This window comes from Protobothrops mucrosquamatus, unplaced genomic scaffold (assembly GCF_001527695.2).
Source record: "Protobothrops mucrosquamatus isolate PMUCROS unplaced genomic scaffold, P.Mucros_1.0 scaffold219, whole genome shotgun sequence".
Taxonomy (NCBI): Eukaryota; Metazoa; Chordata; class Lepidosauria; order Squamata; family Viperidae; genus Protobothrops; species Protobothrops mucrosquamatus.
Genome location: NW_015386572.1, coordinates 100,194 through 123,034, shown reverse-complemented (window position 1 = coordinate 123,034; position 22,841 = coordinate 100,194). Strand labels below are relative to the sequence as shown.

The 22,841-nt window shown below is 34.5% G+C and overlaps 2 protein-coding genes across 2 annotated transcripts in view; one reads left to right on the top strand and one right to left on the bottom strand.

Annotated features, from left to right (window-relative positions):
- DOCK2 (dedicator of cytokinesis 2) overlaps nt 1-16,297 on the top strand; it is a 90,533-nt gene extending 74,236 nt beyond the window's left edge. The window contains exons 26-28 of the mRNA XM_015814111.1: nt 5,607-5,752; nt 13,330-13,425; nt 16,283-16,297. Of these exons, the coding sequence (XP_015669597.1) occupies nt 5,607-5,752; nt 13,330-13,425; nt 16,283-16,297 (257 nt within the window). The remainder of the gene's footprint in view (nt 1-5,606; nt 5,753-13,329; nt 13,426-16,282) is intronic.
- A 5,547-nt stretch (nt 16,298-21,844) lies between these two features.
- INSYN2B (inhibitory synaptic factor family member 2B) overlaps nt 21,845-22,841 on the bottom strand; it is a 30,298-nt gene continuing 29,301 nt past the window's right edge. The window contains exon 3 of the mRNA XM_015814113.2: nt 21,845-22,025. Coding sequence (XP_015669599.2) covers nt 21,845-22,025 — 181 coding nt within the window. The remainder of the gene's footprint in view (nt 22,026-22,841) is intronic.

Below are 22,841 nucleotides of genomic sequence, written 5' to 3'. Positions count from 1 at the left end.
TGGGTCTCCTCAGGGTGCCGTCGGCCAAGCAATGTCGGCTGGCGACCCCCAGGGGGAGGGCCTTCTCTGTGGGTGCCCCCGCCCTCTGGAACGAACTACCCCCCGAGATCCGGATGATTCCGGATCTCCTTACTTTCCGCCGCGCCCTCAAGACATGGCTTTTTCAGCAAGCGGGCCTGGCCTAGGGAGGATTTTAAATTGGGTTTATTTTTTAAGAAAATTTTAAACAGCACAACTTTAAAATATTTGGTTTTAATTTGGTTTTATTTGGTGGGGATTGTAAATATGTTTTTGTTTTTAAATATGTTGTGAGCCGCCCTGAGTCCCGTTGGGAGAAGGGCGGGATATAAATCAAAATAAATAAAAATAAATAAATACTGCAATAATATTAGATGCAGTTTGCTTATCCAAAATGATTTAGTCAAGAAGTCTCTTGAGTTATATAATTTGTTTTAGCCTTGAAAGCATATCTCTATTCAAATTGCAACAAAGGTCCTGCTGTTCTGTTTTCTTAAGGTCAAAACAAGAAGTTTTTTGTTTTTTTTTTGTTTGTATTACCCAACTGTTAAAGTTTAAAAAGTGGGAAGACTGGGAAGTTGCTACTGAGATGAGAAAACTAGTTATGCAGTGTAGACACCAATTATATTATATCTCAACCTCAGCCTCAATCTCTTTCTATAGACCAAACACAAGTCAGTCCTAAATAAAATCATATCAGAAGGACTCATTTCAGTTGCCAAAAATTCTTTGAATAGATAGGTCCGTGTTGAGTTGAACTTCAACTGAAATCATCTTTAATTTATTTCCTTTTGGCATCATGGTAGAAGAGTCTAAAATAGTAAGCAAGATACTACTGTTTTAAATGAATTTAAAGGTACATATTTTCTCTCTAACAAATTTTTATTTTTATTCACTTATAATATAAAACACAAAAATACAAAAGCAAATAATAAGGAACAAAAGTAAGAGAAAGGGAAAAAAGAGAAATGTGGGAAATGAGGGGAAAAGGAAAAAAGGCATTGACTTCTGACTGCCTCTGTTGCAATAAATTAAGGCATTAACATTGAACCTCAACTTTTTACATTTCTGTAGTAGTATGAACTAACCTTTCTATATTAACAAATCAATCTAATCAGTAAAACCCAAAATCAAAATATCATTTTTTTCCACAAGCACAAAGTCCAGAAGCGGTTTCCAAGTAGAAACAAAAGTACTTATATTCTTTTCTTTTAACAAACAGTCAGTTTAGCCATCTCTGCTAATTCTGTCAACTTCCATTTTTGTGCGTAGAGTACTCTTGCTACCATCAACATATATAAAACCAGAGTTCCAAATTTTTTCCCCAAGTCTTTTTCCATTAGACCCAGAAGAAAAGTTTCTGGTTTAATCTTTATATTTACTTTAAGAATTTTCTGCATTAAAATATGAATCCTACTCCAATATTTCTTTGCTTTATCACATGTCCACCATAAATGATAAAAAGTCCTTTCTTTACATTTACATTTCCAACATTAATTTAGGATACCTTTATACATTCTAGATAACTTATCTGGTGTTAAATACCAGTGATACATCATCTTATAAAAGTTATAGTTTTAAGTTATAGTTTATAGTTTACCGTAGTGTGAATTTTAAGCCTTTTGTTCACATATTCTCACATTATACCAAAAATTCCTTGGCCACTGAATCATACAGTATTTTACATGTGCACTTTCCAAATTCAGTTTCAATAACATTTTGTAAACCTTAGCAATAATATGATCATCACTACCACATAGTAAAATTTCCAATTCGTTTTTAACAAAGTCAAACTCATGACTCTTTTTATCTAGTTTAAATATCTCCTTCACTTGTAAGTACCGGTATGTAGACCACTGGCAGACATGACCATCTCATTCTAACTCTTCCTTACACTTGAGGGTAGGATCACCAAAATTAAAAGATATTATTTTACCATACATCCACCAGTCTGGCTTCGCCACCATTTCTTTTCTAAAAATAGTTGCTTCCCCCAATTCTCACAGAGAATTTTCAGGGATGTAGTAATTAACTAGGATCAGCTTATTTTGGGAGATCAGTGAGGCAGATACAAGGTTCATCACGAGCTTGATATAGTCCTAAGTCACTTAGGAACCTGCTTCTAAAGTATAGTTCTGTATATACATTTAACCAGTTCCTTTAGATTGCAGCAGAGATCCTTATGGTCTCTCCTGGCTAGTCACATGAAGTGGTAATTCTGAGGCATTGTAACATGTCCTGCAGGTTAAGAAGTTCTATACAAGCTATTGAAACAACTATCTTGTATAATCAATATAGTTTGCTACCAATAATTCAGATATAACATTTTATTTTTATTTTTTAGAAGATGGGAATTAAGAATTGATTGCCTACTTTATTTAAAGATATCTTAAATGGAATAGGAATAAACAGCTATATAAATTTCTATTACCACTAATAAAAAGCCAATATAGCTAAATTAAAGGCTAGAAAGATAATGATTATGTTATCTTAATAGCAAAGATTAGCATGCTAAGTTGGTTATTAGTTAATTCATGTCCATGATGAATGGAAATCTGCATGAAATAGTTTTCAATATTTCATAAATAGCGGGCAGCCCATCTTGCATGGTTAGCGTATTTTTTTCCTTCTTCATAGCAATTAGTATATATTCCAATTTTCTCTTCACAAAGTACTTAAGTTTATGATTAGGTACAGTAAACAGCAACATGAACAGGTTATCCATTTCTGATATATATGCACAAAATATTGTTTCACCACAATAAGAGATGTTTAAAATCTATGACACAGATTTTGAAACTACTGTGTATAGATTATTATAGGATGGAAAAAAATAGGTCCTAAGTAATAGCCCATTTTTCATTCCAAAACAGAATAAGAGAGAATACTCTTCTCAGTCAATGAAAACTGACTTTATGAGTCTTGCATAGATGGAGTCAGAGGAAATTCCATATGACTGACCATATCTGCATGGCATCATTAAGCCCGGTCTCCATCAATACTCGTCTCCTACAAACCTCTGTGCATTTCAAATATGACAGGTTGTCTGATCACAGTTTTAACACATCTGGAGGACAATAGGTGGGCAAGACTATCTTAATTATCCACTCCTGACTTCTCCTACTGCCTAAGCACCTTCCCATCACTTTTGAACATAGGCATTTTAATTGTCCTGTCTCAGTTAATTTACACCTGCTGTTTCAGCTCTCCTTTTCACTCAATAACTTTTTCAGCTCCATAATGACATAAGCATTTAGTGCTCTGCTTGCATAATTGTACCCAATTCATCTCCTCTTACTTTCTTTTAAGAGTTGCAAGCATTAAAACAACTGAGAACTTGGATGGCTACCAAGAAATTTCTATTTATTAGGTCATAGAATAAATGCACTTTACACATGTGTGTGTGTATGTGTGTATACATACACACACATCCATATATCCATACATATACTGTACATATCTCCATCCCCAGAACTATCCATATACATTAGAGTTGTCGCAATAATATGAATTTAAAATTAAAATGGCCAAAAATAAGAGTTTGAGGTAAACTGGTTTTGCTAAATGTATAGTACTTCATTTATGTCAGTGGCTAGGATTTATGAATAATAGACTGTAGTTAAATCTTCAAAGATCTACCATTCAATCTATATCAGAGATTGCCAGAGGAATCGGGTCTTTCATATTTCACCCTGAAAATGTTCTCAGAGATCTTGACAACCTTGGCTATTTATTTATGCCTTGCGGTAGAGTGAGTGGAACTCCCCTGTTTGTAAGGCTTTATGTCTGCTTTCTTGTTTGGATTGCCTTGTTCGTAGGGAATAAATATTTATGTGACACTAGTTGTTAACAATGACTTGATGGCACTCCCAAAAGTGTTTTTTTTTCAAAAGGCAACTGGACTTTCTTTGTTTTGCTTGAAGATGTTTTCTTCAGTTAAAACTGAGAAGCTTCTTGGATAAGAAGCGAAACATCTTCAAGCAAAATAAAGAAAGTCCAGTTGCCTTTTGAAAAAGCACCTTTGGGACAACCATGACCTGGATGACTGAGAATCTTCATATATGACTGGATGGCACATAATCAATTATTTTGTGGTTATTATTTTTATACTGTTCTAATTTTTTTATATTTTGTTGTTTTTGTTGTTATTCAATGATTGTGGTCTGCTCAAAGTCGCATAGAGTTGGGCAGCATCCAATTTGAATAAATAAATACAATTAAAAAATAACAATTCCGCAAATATCCTTCAGCAACATGCTGGATCCTATTTCATCTAATTTCACTAAGTCCCAAACCTTCAAGAATAGACTATTCATGGGTGCAGGGACCAAACCTTGTTGAACGATTTTATTTTCCAATCTTTTTTTGGTGTATTTCTTTGTTCCAATACTACATCCTTGGCAGGATTCATTCATTCATTCATTCATTCATTCATTCATTCATTCATTCATTCCTATTTTTGCTACCCAAAGAACATTTCTATATCTGTCATAACAATGTCTCCCCACCATGCACAAACACACATTCCTTCCCCACCACATACATCGACACACAAACACGCACATTCAGATGCATAAATTCATCTTAATAATTCTGAACAGTGAACAAAAGGAACATATATTTTCATAGAAGCAAATAATTTGTGAGGTTATCATTGTGAACGAGAAAAAGAATGAAGAGTTCCTGCTGAGGTTTTCCATTAACATAGGAAAAATAGTTTCATGCTACTTCAGTCATAACACACTTTCAGCGAGGAGTGTTTTGTTTCTCCACTTGTTCACATTTAAAGATTTGGAAATTGTAAATTATTTGTAGGCAAGGAGTTTTGTCTCCTTCAACACCATTTTTTTTCACCAGATCTTTTCTTAACCACTTTATTTTTTTTCCCTACTGTATTGCTGACTCCATCAGAAAAGGAAATATTTAGACTAGTGAGATTTTTTTTCTTTTTAATGTTATGTGTGGCATGTATTGAAATACAGGAAAAGGAGGGTGATAGATGGCATTCTCTTATGTATTTTAGATGTACACTGCCATATTTTATAAAACCGAGTCTCTAGCATAAATACTGATTTGATGTTACGGAGTGGATTGTTTCTTTGTTGTTGTCTTTTCTTCAGAATATGAAGAAGCAAATACTTATTCTTGCTGAGACTGTATGGACTTTATCTGTGGACAATATTAACTGAATACAACTGAATCAAGACAGAATATAACTCAGTTTACATTGCTATCTTTTATTGTCTTTTTTAAGCTGTTCATCATATTTTTAATCTTCTCCAGGGAATTATGAGAGAACATGACAAATTTTAGAATGATGACTTTGAAAGAAGACACATATGCCTGCAGAGTCAGTTTGCCAATACTTAGTGAGATGTAGCTTTAGTATTCCTCTTATGATTCAGCAGATCTGCTTCTTTTGTATTAATACCTTTATTAACAATCATAAATGTATAATTTTAGTGTCCTCAGATTGCAGTGAAGAATGATTGTATCAGGGAGAGCTATACTGTAAACATTCAAAACAGTAAACATGAAAATATTTGTGACTTGATTTGCCTTCTAAGTACCAAATTGTTTATTTTCAGAATGTAGAGATATCCTTCTCCCTGTAATTACCAAAGAACTGAAGGAATTACTGGATCCAAGTGTTGAAATGCAAATGGTACAAGACAAAAAATATTGCATTGAATTACTCAACAGCATTCTAGAAGTTCTCAGCTGTCAAGATGCGGTGAGTATCAATAAGCGTCAGGATTATATAACTGATTCCAATTTATCAAGTCTGTGTTGATTAAGGTATACCAGTTATTTACAATCCAAATAATCAATCTAGGTGCACATAAAACTAGAAACAGAAATACACTGCAGACATGCAACATCCTTTTGACTAAAGTTAAAAATAATCTCTTGCATTACTTACATCACGGGTGTCAAACTCGCCACATCACGTGACGTGTCATGACATATTGCGATTCTTTTTGCATTGCCGGCAATGGAGTGGGCATGGCTTCAGTATGATGAAAATGGCCCACGGGTCGGCAGTTTGACACCCTGACTTACATAACAGTTGCCCTAATTTTTTTGGTTTTTTTTAATGTCAGTCTTTGGTTGAAGTTGACAATGGAGGCAAATCTGAATTATAGTAATTTTCATGATTTCAGAAATGGGGAACGTGGTGCCAGAGGACTCTGCAGGAGTTCAAAAGGGTCAAATAATAAAACAGCATTGTGTCGAATGAATGAATGCATCTGATATCTCATGCATGTATGAAAAGGGCAGAGTGTGTATCATGCAGCACTGCTTTTGTTGGTTTGATGAAAATGCTGGATCCTATAGATATCTCCATCCATTGCTTTTGTTTGTTAAGATGCTAGATATAATCTGATGCATGCAACTTGTATCAGATAGTAATTCATTCAGACTCCAGACTGCAGTCTCCATGGTGACATGTCAGCCATTTTAAAAATATTTTTCTCTTGATAATTGCACATGCCACATCCATTAGTGATCCACTGGCCAGAGATTTCAAATCACTAAATTCAGATCTTATTTTCTATTGGCATAACAATAATTTTACTCTTTGAAAGATGATTCACGTTATCTTATTGCTTTATCTTTTAAAGATCACTTCTTTGAATATTATCTCAGTATCTTCCATAAGATTTATTCACTTTCATTTTTTTATGCTAAGCAGATGAGTGGTTGTGGTTTGGATCACTTTGGCCGTGTTAAAGGAAGTGATTTATTCATTATAGATATGCTCTGTTGCAAGCCTTTAGGACCCTTGGCAGCTTTAAGGAGTTTGGAAATCATTAGAACATTTATAGTACAATAAATGTAATGAAACTACCAACTAAAACAAAATCCCAAATCAGGTGTCATTTTTTTAATATATTGCTAAACTTGATATTTTGAAGAGGCACTAAATGGGATAGTCACTTGACTGAAGTTTAAACATGGATTTAGAAATATGTGCCTCTTCAATATTCATAAACCTAGTAAAAGTAGCATTCACACATAGTAAACAAAGACTGATATTATGCACATAAACAAAAAATGCCCTAAGTGAAGACTGATTTTAAATGACAAGTCTTTGACATGTACATCACTCTTACTACTACATGGACAGAGAAAGTAAACACAGATTCAGTCCCATTTTTGCATGATTCCTAGTGTGGTGCTATATATCAAAAACTTGTCATTTAAAATAAACTTTAGTCAATTGCTAAGCAAGCCAATTTTACGCTATGAGGCTGGCTTGTTCACTTAAGTGGAACTTATTTTAAACAATGATGTGGCCACTCACGTGACCAATCCAGAAACAACAGAGCTGTAATGGAATCCTGATTTATTTTTCATACTGGTCAAGGAGAAAAGAAGGTTAAACATACTGCACTGCATGAAAAGAAAAGAAATACTTTTAGAACTGTGAGCAAAACCTTCATTTTCCCAGTTTTAAATCATATTATTAATTCAGATGTGTAATACAATTAATGGAGGCAAATATTTAACCCAATTTATGATTTCCCTCATGTTTTAATATAACTGCTTTGTTAGTACAATTTGATTAAATGCCTTTCCACAATTACTACTATGCCTTTATAAAAAAAGGAGAGAAATATATTTGTCACAACCTACCCTGAAAAGGTTTAATTTGACAATCTCACTGAATTCCCAGAAGATATTTCCCAAATAAGTATGAATGGATTGTAGTCATTTGTTTGGTCCTTGGCCATTCAGGGGATCTTTGAGAAAAATAGTAAGAATGCTGCATTTTACATGGCCCCCCCTTTTTTTTTCTACCACCCACCATAAATTTCTGCAGCTGGGTTTATTATCTAGGGTTATAAATTAATCTGTTACAATAGCAGCAAACTGTACTTGAACCCGGTGGCTGTCACACCCCCTTGACACTACAAGTACAGTTCTTAAGGATAATTATAGAGTAAGCATGATATAGATCCTATAATGTACTTTGATGTTTTGTCTCTTATCTATTATATCATTTTTACTACATAGGATTCTGACAATGCTTGTTTGTGCTAACCCTTAATTGGCCACTGAAGTTCTAGAGTACTTCAGTGAGGAAAAAGTCATGTTAAAGCTTACACAAACACATTTTTATTGTTTAAGCAGTGTGGTGAAACAGGACTTGTTTTTGTCATAAATTACATTCTAAGTTTATTTGGGGGACTTAGAATTAAACATCTCACTGTCACTGTCACTAAATGATACATTTAATATTTCTACTCCTATTGTATCTTTTCCAGGGTGTGTACATACCTTAGATGTGTTTTTTACTTATATTATTTCTATCTTTTTCTTTTTCCTTTTCCTTTCATACTCTTCAAATTATCTATCTTGCTTCCCTTGCTGCCTCACTTTTCCACAGTGGCAACCAAGTGAAAAAGATACTGAACATAGCAGTGTCCAAAAGGTTTCACACAGGTCAATTAAATATTTGCCAAAAGTGTAGTGTCAAAATATAGTGTAGGTTTGATGTGGATACGGAGACCTGCCTAATAGGCTGCAGATTTTTTTAAAATGTCAAAAGAAGCAACATGCACGTTTTATAATTGTGAATGTGCTCTCTTGTGACTTTTTCCTGAAGCTATGTCTGTATAGAACAGCGGTTCTCAACCTATGGGTCACGACCCCATTTGGGGTCGATCAACCATTTCACGGGGGTCGCCAAGCAAGGCTGTTCGCCATTTTTTTTCCCTTTTCTGGCAGGTGCCTTACCTCCCTTGAGCTGGGCCAGCTGGTGGTCGGCCTGCTCTGTCTCGGCCGGCGCAGGGGGCGGAACTATTTATTTATTTATTTATTTATATTTAAATTTATATGCATGCATGGCGCTCCCGGGCAGGGAAAGTCCTCGACTTACGACCAGTTGGGTAGTCCTCAACTTACGACCGGTTTAGTCCTTGACTTACGACCGGTTTAGTCCTCGACTTACGACCAGTTGGGGGGCGCGGCATTAAAAAGGTTGAGAACCACTGGTATAGAAAAACCAATCTATTATGTTTAATTATTATGCTTAATATTACCTGAATCACAGATTCCTGATTCTGAAAGCCTTTTTATCCTGAGTAAAACAGACTGTGTTTCATCTCTGCACCCATATAAACAGTGTTTCTTTAGACATTATCTTAGGGACATGCATTTCCTTCTGCATGGATTATCTCTACAGACAAAGGAGTTCATCCATTCCTTACTCTTCTCTATTGTTTGAAGCATGGAAAAGTGCTTGTTTGTCCTCGCTCTGACTAAATACTGATGTTACCTAGTTTGGGTAATGAAACGTCTGCAAGAAAACAAGCAAGCACCAAGGGAGCACCAAGGACCCCTCATGTCAATCCTGAGCTATAAATATTCCCCTTTATTGTCCTAACTCTGTTTAGCTCTTTTCCAAAACTAAAAAAACCTGGACCTGAAATCTACATCTTTGCTTTTATTTTGTTTGGTTCTTTTAAAAACTGACTTGTAAATACTTCAAGCTGGGCCACTTTTGAGTAAAGGTAAACTTTAACCTAATTAGCCAGCAACTACAGGTAATCCTCAACTTACAACAGTTCGTTTAGTGAATGTTCAAAGTTACAACTGCACTGAAAAATGTGACTCATGAACGTTTTACAGAGTTATAATCTTTGTAGCATCCCCAGAATCATGTGATCAAAATTCAGATGCTTGGCAATTGGTTCATATTTATAACCTTTGCTGTGTCCCGGGGTCATGTCATCCCCTTTTACAACCTTCTGACAAGCACAGTCAATGGGGAAGCCAGATTTACTTAACAACCAGGTTACTAACTTATCAACTGCAGTCATTCATTTAACAACTGTGGGAAGAAAAGTCGCTCAATGGGGCAAAACTCACTTAACAAATACCTCACTTAACAACAGAAATTTTGGGATCAATTGTACTCATAAGTTTAGGACTACCTGTACTTTGAGGAGGTCTTTTGAGAAAGAGTGTGGCATCTAATTAGAGAGCTCTCAAGAGACCTTTGATTTAAAGTTATTTGTTAGACTTATTAAGGCAGAGGGAGTGGATGGGAGGGAGGGAGGACAACCTCTTAGGAAAACTCTGTCAGAATCCAGCAGCAATACATGACATGCCCTCTGAAAATGCCAGATCTGCCAAGAGGAACTGGGAAATCTGCCAAACAGCCAGATGCTGCTCTTGGAAATTGCTGTGCCCTACTGTGGCATCTGGCACTATAACAGTTGATCAAAGAAAGAAGATGAAGTTGAGAAGGCTTAGGGAAATAATAGTAGGTGCATGGCTATTATCTGTAAGTTTTAATATTCTTAGGAAAGTGCAAGTGTCAAGAGTATTATGTATTTATGCTTAATTAAGTTAGGAAAAGCATTTGCTCAAGATTTTAAGTTGCACTGAAACAGGAAAACCCATATTTAATGTAGGCTGGGTTAATAAAGGGTTGGCAACACAAAGACCACTGATGTCAAGGTAGTGATTGCAACGTCAGTCAACACTCTATCAAACCCAAACATCCCTCCCCCGATTTTTTTTAGAAAAGTGGCTCATGTTTTATAAAATACATTGCTACTTTGGGAGATTTTATGAGGTTGCTTAACATTTATTAGATAATGGCAATTAAGAAAAAAAATTAGGACCCTAACTCTTGCAAAATTATTGTTCCTCTAGGCTAAACAGTCACTCATCCTATACTAATCCATGTTTCCATGATTTTGGCTTTTTGATTAGTGTGGACCTAGTTAACATAGTTTATGGCATAGCAGAAGATATGATTCTGGACACTGTAGATTATAAACAGTTAAAATGAGCCAATGTTTAATATATGTGTGAATGCAGCCAGAGCAAAGAATCATAAGCATTACTTAATTAGATATGACTATAAATATAACCCTAATAATTAGCTCAGGAGGTGAGAGTAATAAAGTTACTGTTGGTCATACAGTTTCAGAAACAATACCTTAATTATAGAAGCAAGAAACTGTCCTGTGGACTGAAGTAAACTGAGGCATAAACCCAGAAAAAAAAAACTTGGTGTTATTTTCTCCAAGACATTCAGGGTATCATATTTATTCCTTTCCATAAAAGGAAGGTGACATCTTTTTGGGGACATCCCATCCTTCCTGGCACTTAGGATACTTTTTCCAGCAAGACAATGACTGCTCTAGGAAGGGTACAACATCAGCAATGAAAAATTAGGCAAGGTATTATTCAATTGCCATAATGTGTAGAGTCCTACTTCCATAAGTATGTGAAGGCACATTAATCACCTCTGCTTCCATATAGATACTTATCTAACTTACTTAAATCCACTCTAAACCAGAATGCAATTCAGATTGCTGAATTATGAAGGTACTATAATCCATAAAAGAGATCTATAAGCAGATATGCAAAAGAACTTTTGGTGCATTAAATATGAACCTAGTGTATAATACGAAGCAGGAGAGTTATTCAGATGTTGGATATTGTAGCCATTAATAATTATTTTAATTCTACAGCTTTTTATTCTAACATCTAGCCCTTCATCTTAATTACAATGACTTTAATACAGATGGAGTATCCATGGAGATAAAGATACGCTTTTACTAGGACTTTTGCCAATTATTGAAGATAAAAATTACATGTGATATAACACCCAAGATGAGAACTAATATCAATCTCCCTTGGCGTGATATTTCAATTATGGGAATTTTATCAGCTCCAATTCTGGGATGGCTTGAGTCATTTCTCAAGTCGCCAGGATGTTCCAGATTAGGTGTAAATTAGAATCAGTTTCAATGAGTTTTTAAAACACTGTGACATGACCAGTTTCATTGTGCCTAGTAGGTGGCAGTGAAATTTCTCAGAGTCAATCACCAGGTTCACACATTGTGCCAAACCATAGCTTATTTAATTATGGTTTTTAAAGATATTAGCCATGCTTTATCTTATCACACTGTATAGGTTCATACCACACACAAACTACACATATCAAATTATAACCCAATGCAATATGCAAACTCAGCCTAGATTTGTTTATTTACAAAGAAAGCATGCACTGCCTTTCAAAACAAGATTTTTCAAGGAAAGGTAAAATCAATATAATAAAAGTATTTTAAAGCCAGTATCTTAAAAGTTTAAACTGAAATCAGCAGAATAAAATGAATCCTTAAAAAGTCAAACCAAAATAAAATGAACAAAACAAAGTAAAAACTTAAATATATTCAAACAGTCATTAAGGTGACTGCCAATAGTAGCCGTAATTCTTGTTTAGGCTTCTATTATTTTCCTGCTAGGAATACCTATGATTTCACCACATTATGGCATTGAAGACTACAATCATCCTTTCAGCAGTCTTTAAATACTTACAATAAGGAAAGTGTTAATTTTTGAGTTGTGCTTTTCTCCTAACAAAAGACTGAGTTATGAACCCTTTTTTAAAATTAAACCTTCCTGTAGAACAAACATGGTGAGTGGACCAGTTGATGCTGAAGGTGACATTAGATGGGAAGAAATGCATGAGAAAACATGCAACCTAGCAGCATGTGAAGAAATTGAAAAGTTGGCCATTTTCTATCAACAATACTGTTGAATGATAAAAAGAATCCAAAGAGTCATTGTTCTACAGTGAAAAAGATTGCTATATAAAATGAAGGAAAAATTCTTTTATTGAACATGTAACATCTTTGTTGCTCTATGAGTGAGATAGATAGATAGATAGATAGATAGATAGATAGATAGATAGATAGATAGATAGATAGATAGATAGATAGACAGACGGACGGACGGACGGACGGACGGACGGACGGACGGACGGACGGACGGACGGACACAGACAGACAGACAGACAGACAGACAGACAGACAGACAGACAGACAGACAAACAAACAAATAAATAAAAGCAAATTCTTTGCAAGGCCATTAAAAGGACATTTTAGTGCAATCTTGGAGATAATTTTGTGGTTTGACTATTGCCAGTATTCAATGGTATATATTGTACTTGGACTGTGCGGAGCTGATGCAGATGAAATGGCAGGATGTGTTGCATCTTTGAATATTCCACTATGAGAAGAAAATCTAAAACAAACCAACCAACAAACAAAAAATCTCTCCTTGAAGGGAGACTATGTCAAGGACATGATTATGTTGACCCATGCTTTTGAACAAGGCGAGCATGAATCTTCTGACTACCTTAAGGGTCAAATTGCATTACTATGTAAAGTAGCAGTGGCTGTATGACTAGCTTCTTCCATGCTGCTAAATATTATGTTCATATGATATGGATTAAGTCTGCACATTATTCTTTATTATCTTGAAAAACATTTTTTACAGGGAACAACTTATCAGCATATACAAGAAATAATGATCCAGTTGCTGCGCACCATTAACAGGACTGTCATTAGAATGGGAAGAGATGACCCCTTAATCGTGAGTCATTCATTTTGTAAATGTACTTTACTACCTGGGCTTAGGATATGATGTGCACAGAAGCATCACCAATGAGAGATATAAAGCAGTCAGGCAGAGAAAGTTTGTCTTTCAAGGCAGGGCCCTTTAGTGGGCTTCCACCATCCACAGGAAGAAGAGGCCATGTAAAATGTCTCCTTATTTTGGCATTGGAAACTGCCCCAAGCAGACTTTCTTTCTCCAAAGCTAGAATTACTGCAGGTAGATATAGTTAGGAAGAAACAGAATCTCTTTCATGCCCTGTTCAGTTGATTGTAGTTTACAATTTGGTTTGGTTCATCTCTCTGTTTGTGTTTTACAAAATGAAAGTTATAATGAAGAATAGCCAATGTTATTTTGATGAAGAAAGCAATTTAAATAAGTTTAACAAATCCATCTCCAAAGTATCTACTGGCTCAAATACCTAGATGGCTTCATCTTGTTTTAAGATGTAAGAAAAAGCTGTGGAGCCAAGAATCAGTAGTGAGCTATCTATGTCAAAAAAAGGCCACAAAATCTGGCTAGATCTTCATTCTTGGTTTCTATCAGCTGTCAGAAATCAGAAACCAATCCTAATGCACAAGAGGATAGCTGACAAAGAGCCACTTGGATAAGTATGCCATCAAGGGTTGACAACCAATCATTTTATGGAAGCAGGATATACAAATTTTGAAGATTGAGTAATTTTCAGTAAGCTTGATACTTTGAAATGCAAACGTATCACTGGAACAAAAAAATATTCCATTTTTCTCTCTTCTGTTTTTGATGAACCATTTCTAGAGATAACTACAGTGTTAGTGTCTTCAAGTATAGAAAAATGACCGATCTGACAGTTTTAAAGACTGCTCTTTCAGGTTGTCAGTTTGTAAATATAGACACTTTAAAATTTCTTTGCTATAAATGGTATCTTAGCTGATATTGACTTACCTCTGAATATTGTTTTCACAAGAGCTGTTTTATATTCAGATTTGTTCTGAATACAATTCCATTTTACATGCCCCTTATATTTATTTTTGGCAGCTATTGTGACCATGGCTACCAAACAACTTTGGTCTTTGTCTTCTGGCATCATCATGATGTCAGTGTGATTCCAACTGAGTTAATGTCTGCTTTTCATTGTATGTTAGATTTCAAGCAGTGCCATAACATGTATTATTAATGTAATAACATGTATTATTAATGTAATCTGTGAAGGCTTCTGTAAAAAAGGATCTTTGAATAGAAACTGTCAGACCTCAGCTTTGTTTTTCTTCATTTGATTATTAAATTGCCTTAATGTCTACATAGTTTAAAACTTTTTCATGCAAGACAATCCCACCTCTGAAGGACAATTCAATTGGTCTCTTTAGTTATGTCATTTCTCCTTTAAAAAAATATATGTGCAAATGCTACTCCTCATACATTTTAGCTGTCAAGCTGGTGGCCCATGGGCCGGATGCATCATGCATAGGCCACACCCACCTCAGCTCCGCAAAGGCAAAATACGTCACGATATGTCACAATACGTCACATGACATGATCGAGTTTGACACCCGTGATCTAAGGTGTGAAACAAGGAAATAGCCACTTTTCAGAAATAAATAGTCAAAGAGTAAGGAAAGCCCTTTCTGACCATAGTACAGCTTTGCATAATCTCTGACCTTGACAAATGTTCCAGATGGTGGCTAAATCTTTCTAAAATGCCACTGGTTTGGTTGCCTGTAGAGAACAAGAAATTCCTCTGAGGTATCCCGGCAGTATTCCAAATTAAAGTGGAAAATAATCTCACCTTCTTTCAAACCTTTGATATACAGATCACTGGGGTACAAGAGGGAAGCTAGAAAAATTTTCCTGAATTGATTGAAAGTTCAATAAAGTGCAGTCTTCATTTAGTAACAATAATACCATGCTGCGGACATTTCAATATCGAGTATAAGAGCCATGATTATTCAAATGAGTTTTGCAAAGCACAAGCCTGCTAAATGAAGAGATAGAACTGGGCTGGAGTCAAGTAGCTGATATTTAGTGGGAGAATGACTCAGGAGAACTGTGAAGGTGATTTGTTGAAATCTGCCCAAAGCTATTACATCTCCTTGAATAATGTTCACATCTGCACTTTTGAGATCTGTTTTACGCCTCCCCTTTTTTTCAGTGGAAGTGCCTGTTTTTCATGAAATAAAAGGACTACTATAAATAAAGGAATAAACAATGTTCATCTAAGGTGTCCAGTGGTTGCTTCAGATGGTCCAGGCAGGTTCCTTTTCTAGGTCATGATATTCTTGGCTTAGGCTGGATTTTGCTCTCATTCGCAGTTTGAGTTGTCAGCACCACTTAGCATTCCACTGATACTAGGAAAGGTGTCACGCGTAATGAACATTGTATTGGATACACTTTCCCCAAATGTCATTTTTCATCTTTGCTCGCTTTTGCTTACATATTGTTTTAATGGGATATTTTCCATCTTGGTGCCTCTGCACTAAACTCATCATTTCAAGCCAGGATAGCCCCAACATTTTATTGCTTGTGATAATGGGAGTTGTAATTTAATGAATCTGGAAACCACTAAATCAAAGGCAACTGTCTTAAACTATTCATTAGGTATGTAACATTGTAGTTAATGTGTCTTTTAGTCATCTTTATCTACTTTCAATTGCTTCTGTTTTCATAATTTTTAGAATCACAGTTATATGACATCTTATCTGTATGGCATTCAAGGCCTTCTGCTTAAATATGGCCTGACAAATTGGATAATGCTTCACCTTTTCCATTTATCTAAGGTGGAAATGCCTAACCTAGAAAAATTAATTTCACTTCTTCATGTTTATAATATGAAGATTAACTTTGATGCCTTTTTCTATAGCCTCAGTTGTCTTAGATCCACTTTATTACTTGCACATAGGAATTATTTCTGCCTTTTAAAATGATGCATTGAATTGTATATATCCAATCACAATTGTTAATCTGTTAGTCAGAGTAATGCAAATGCTGCCTGAAGATATTCTGGCCCTTTACAGACTAGACAAGTCTCCTGCCATCCATTGTTGGTACACATGTTGGTACACATGAACTTTTATTGCCTGCTGGTAAAAGCTGCCCATGAGAAAAATCTTATGACATTCAATATGTAGTGTTATGAGAAGATAATATATATGGCACCACGATGTATGTTAATCAATATATTTTTGACTACATAAGGGAATTACTTATACATTAATTTACTATTCATGTAAACAATATAGTATTTCTTTTTGAGTAATATTAGTAATAGCAAAAGGTGTAAATGCAGAATTGGGGCAGGGCATTGTTAGTAGCTTAACAAATGAAGACAAGTTTGTTGTCCAGTTGGGATAATCTGCTCTTGACTCAAGAGTTTGCAATGCATATTCATATACATTGCCATGATTGGTCACCTGGCTGGACTGTCCCTAAATTTGGCTATGTCTAGAAATATCTAGAATTGATTGGAAAGAGCAAAATTCAGAAATGAAAATCTTCTAGCTGTGTGACGGTATCTGCAATAAGTTGGTTTGATATGAAGCCAGTGCTAATGGAATTCACAGAATTTGCTAAGTAAGGACATTAAAATAAGGAATTTTGTTGGATTACTTTGGTGCCTTATGCCAATGGTAATTGTGCTTTAGATTCTGACAGATAAACTCTGCTGAGTAATAGACTTTCGGTTATTTTATGCTCTGAAATGTCATGGGTTAGCTATGTAATGTATAAATTATCTAAGGAAAATAAATATATCCCAGTTTTATCAGTTTTAGTAAAATAATGAAAATAAAACACGTGGCTATATTTTTTCTGACACCTGAAGCTGGTAGGATAAGAAAACAATTATACTTCCGTTCTTTTGTGTAAGTCTGCTCACTTGCCCTTTGAATTTTATTTTTTCCAAAGAGTATTCACACTCTTCATACTTTTTAAGGAATCACTTAACATACTTGAAGATAAGTGATAAGTGCTTGGGTAGGGAGGTGAATGTATATAGAAAACTGTATTTCAACAGTTTGGTTAGGTAGTTCTATGTAGGCAACAGAGTATTGGAATCTGCCTTACAAGAATTGCAATTTTAAAGCAATTTGCAATTTTTAAACACGATAGGACTGGGACAGCATTTCCATGAAACTGTAAATTTGACAATTCATATCATATCTTCACTTTAAAATATACTTGTGTTCATAATATGTATAGTTGTGCAGTAGAAGATAGAGCAATCCTAATAATGTCTTCTTAAATGCAGGCCACCTGAATTCAATGGTATTTACTCTCAGATAAATGTTCAGATAGGGGAACATACTTGTCTGAGGTTCTCCTTTGCTGCTAATCGTATTCTGCTTTCTCATCTGAGTTCCTTTTCCCTTACAAAAAGCTATTTGAGCCCATTAATTTACTGTTGCTCCTTCAAAAAGAAAAAACAAAGAGAAAGAACTAGGATTAAAAAGAAACTCTCATCACAGTTGCTTGGTCCAGATGGTCACTGAGCAGGCTGTGAAAGACAGGAGGACTGACTCTTGATGCAGATCTATAAACAGATGTTCAGGTGTTTCAGTTCTCTGCGTGTGGATTTTCAACATTATGGAATTAAAGGAGAATTTCTGAAAACCTTAACTCCTTTACACCTAAAGTATGCCATCCTGAAACTGAATTTTCATCATGTCTTGTAAAACTGCTAAAGAAAAAGACTTGTTAGTAAAACAGCTGTTGAATCATTCAGCCTGGTTGGAATAATTGCATTAACTTCAATCACCATAAACATAGCTCTTAAATTATTGAGTCCTGAGACGGAAGAAAATATGTCAATTTATTGCAAAAGAGATTATGCCAGTAAAAGAATCTAGAAATATACAAAACATTATATTTGATTAGTACAGTTCATCAGGAAAGTAATTTATATTAGTGTCTGCTGCCATATTTATCAACAGTTGTGGCTGTGAGTAAAAGGAGAAGGTATTTATTGTACTGTGGGAATAATTATTTTATTGAAGATGTGGTTCAAACAAGACTGTTTTGTTCTTCTAGTTTTCTTCCTAGAAAATAATTTTCTCTGCTGAGCAAAGTAATTTCAAGTACAATAAATTCAGAATATGCAATATGTGCTATACAATATTTTACAAATGTTTATCCTCCTTACTTTTTTCCCATGTTTTCATAGCACGCCATAGTTGAATACAGCTAGTATTATTGAAACCTATACATGGGTAGTAGGTTTATGCACTCCTACTATTAAGGTCTTCTGGATATGGACTGATAGCATCCTCAGCACTGCCTTCTTTGCTATCAGCACTTCTTAAAAATAAAAAAAAATATATAGACTACTTTTCAATACTGAGCAATAAGTTTGATGTCAAGAGTTCTTAAATTGTGTTTATTAAAGATCTAGGGATCCTCATCTTTTCCCTTCCTAAAATTTCTTCTTACAACCTGCACATACTAATGTATTTAGAAATTGCCCTGCTGGATTAAACTAGATCACTTTTCCCCCCAAGCATTTTATTTTCAATTTTAACAGCCAGGTATCTTTTTAGAAATGCCTAAGCAAGGTGTGAAGTGTTGAGTCCATCACACTAATAGGTGGCTTTCTTGTCCATCTTTCTCAATGCTGATCAGGGGAAAGAAAGAGGTAGACGGTTCTCTTCTACTGTTAAAAAAAATGCTGTTACAAATCAAACAAAACAACATTTTTCTTTCTTTTCTTTCTTTTTTTGCTATACATTCTGCTTGGCCTATAGAATAAGACTAGATACAGCAAAGAAATTCAAATTTGGATTATACAGTTGCCTCTTCTTGGTTAGGATGCCAATATTCACTTTTATGGACTGAAGGACAGACAATAGGAACTGATCATCCATGGACTGTAATTTGCAGCTGAATGCAAATTATGTTAAAATGGACTGTTGAAAATTATTGGATTTCTTTCATTTAGTTCTTCAGTTATTAAGATTTGGGCCTATGAAAATAGCCTACTATTTCAATAAGTACAGCTGTGGTAAAATGCTGGAAAACACCCTAACCCTTACTAGAGGCATATCAATAACTTGAGTCTCATGGCTCAGTATTTTGGAGCTTGTATTTAATGAAATTGTGTGCTCCTTTAAAAATATTTCATTTCACAGAATTATGCACAGTATTTTCATGATAAATAGGTTAAAAAATAAATTAAATTTTGAAATTATTTAGTCCAACTATTTGGAAACAACATTTTGATTTAAACTCTTGGTGTGAGCTAAGAAGTATCTTTCATAAAAACTATGGGTTTTTTTTCTCTCTTTTTCTTTGTCTGACTAAAAAAAATTGTTAGTATTGTTGATCTGCTATATCATAAATATTCAGAATTTGAACTTTTGGCTTTCAGATGGTCATATATACAGTATAGTGTGCCTAGTTAGCTATAATAATAAAATAAAGCTATTTTTCAACTTATATAGAAATTTGTAATGACCACTTCCTTTCCCTATTCTTAGCATTTTTGTTTTTCATGAAGTTTTTTTTTAAAATGCTTCCATGTTTCCACTTATTGAATTAGATTTAGAAAAGATATATATTGTAGCAAGAACTCCTTTTCTATGAACTGGAGGTTTTGATCTCACAAAGTTTTTTTTTCAAATGAATGAAAAGACACAAGGACCCATGTCTATCAGTTCTGCCTTCCTTCTACATCATCATTTCTGAAGAAATTTCTCCCGAAGGAATTAGGAACTTTGCTATATATTTAATGAATAAATAAAAAATCAATACGATATTATCCTGTGTCTGTTGGTTTCAGTTTTTGATTTCTGCTTGAAGTACTGACTTTCATTGGACTATAATTCAGGAGTTAGATCTATTTTCCTTTAGAATGTAAGACCTCCTCTAAGCAGGAGACAAATTGGCTTGGAATCTCTCGTGTTAAGATAGTTTGCAAAACCTTTTCTTCTACAGTGACTGAACTTTGTCGTATAGGAAATTACCTCAGATCAAAGAGACTTTCCCTTGAGTAAATGCTTTAGTCAAGAATCTCTCTGAAAGTTTCTTATAGTCTGGGATGACTCTCTTAATAATACACTTTATTTTATAATCCAAGCATATCTTATTTTGTTGTTGTTCCTTGTAAAATATAGTACAGGTAGTCCTTGACTTACAACAGTTCATTTAGTGACCATTCAAAGTTACAACGGCACTGAAAAAAGTGACTTATGACTGTTTTTCACCCTTATGACCGCTGTAGCATTCCCATGGTCATGTGATTTACATTCGGGTGCTTGACAGCTGACTCACATTTATGAAAATTGCAGTGTTCTGGAGTCATGTGATCCCCTTTTGCAACCTTCTGACAAGCAAAGTCAATGGGGAAACCAGACTCATTTAACAACCGTGTTACAAATTTTACAATTTCAGTGATTCACTTAACAAATCTGGCAAAAAAAGTTGTAAAATGGGGCAAAACTCACTCAACAAATTTCTCACTTAACAACATAAATTTTTGGCTCAATTGTCGTAAGTTGAGGACTACCTGTACACTAATTTCAGAGTAAGTTTTTTTTAAACAAAATTTATAAGTATTAATAGTTCAACCCTTTTTGTTTTAAAAAGAGTGCTGTGACTTAGATAGATTCCTACAGTTATATAAGGTTTTCACCCCAAAGCCATGTTTCCTCTGATAAAATTCGGTATTTAAGCTGGGACAAAAAAGGTTATTTCTTAACATTTTAACATATTTGCTGTCTCAACATTTTTGCTGACTGCTAGCTTTGATTATTTAAAACAAATACATTATGAAAAAATTTTTAGGTGCACTTTGGTACAATCGATACAGAATTGCTATAAAGCAATTTGTCAGGGAGCAAAGCCATTAAAAAATAACTATAAACAGAAACCTGTCAGCTCCAGAAAATCCTGAATCAAGTTGGCTAAACAAGTTCCTATTTCCATCATACTCGTGTTATGTTCAGATGACAGAAGTGCTTGGTAAGGAAGTTATGGAGAGAAGGAAAGGTAAGGTTTCATTTTACTGGCCTTCTTGTCGTACATTTCAGAACAGTTTAATCTGAATACCAAGTGAGTGGTTTTCTCCTTACATTGTATGAGTTTTGACTTTTTAGATTGAGCTCTATATGGATTTAGAAAATGCATATTTCTGACCAAAATATCCACCACCGCCGCCGCTGCCACAATCCCGCAATAACGCTTTACATCTGGCTCATACTGCATTCGAATAAATGCTTATTTTCCTGAAGGGATCTCATGCTCTGATATTTCCTTTACTTCCTAGCTGCCATTATTTTTGTATCCCAACATTGGAATCATAGCAAAGCAGAATTACCACAAATCAATAAATGAAGAAGAAAATCAGAGCATGTGAAAAGATGTAAAGTCTATTCACGATGGGCCAAGAGTAATTTAGATTAAATCTTAAGTGTGATACCATCTTTTAAGGTTTTCAAATCCACCAGAAGCATTTCTTTTTCTTTGCCTTTCTTCTTATGTCCTGTTTCTCAGGGACTGGATGGTCAGATGGCTGTCTTTGTAGTGTCACCAAAACAGGACTCTCTTCCACTTGATCCAATGCTTTCAAAACTTGGTGAAACCTATCTTCTTGTTGCCTGAAGTCATATTCTACACTATATAATGAAACCAGGAGAAAAAAAATATGAGTTTTGAAGCTAGTTTTGAAGTTAGACAACAATTAATTTGATGACTGGAAAACATACTGCAATTTGTATTGTCTGTAGTTCTAAAAATGGAATGTAGAAGTGCTTTTTCTTCTGAGAAGAATCAGTAACAGTTCATTTTATACCAATCCATTCACAATTAATGCAAAATTTGTCTTAAATTCTAGTAAATCTGACTGATTAAAATGTCTGCTGTAATGAAATATTTTAGAAAAATGCAAAAATAAACACTTTAAGATTGATCTTCTATATGCTTTATTTCATGTTAATCAGCAGTATCAAGATTGCTAACCCTTTTTTAAAAATAAAGGAAACAGTTACATAAAATGCATTTCTTTTTTAGGAGCAATGTGATTTTCTTAGAAAATATTTTGTTTTGGCAGAACTCAGACTGATTATTTCCCATGTTGAGATTATATTTTAGTTTTAACAAGCACTCTCTTGAAGTATTTTATGCAGCTGTAAACAAATGGTAATATAATCAACAGGTCTTCAACCCAATTAAAGTGATTTTAATTGATTAAACCATAATTAGTTTGGACAGAGTAAAGTATCAAATTTGTTCCTTTTAAAATATTTTTGAAGCTGCATTCTTTTTTATCATTGCCCAATACTTACCTATTAAGAAAGCTATTTTCTCCTGGATTAATTTTAAAAAGGATAGAATATACTTGCTTTTGTTAAACTTTTAAATGCTTGTAATTTAAAATGATTTTTTAAACAATCTGTTTCAGAATAATTGGAAACACCTTCTTAGTTGATTAA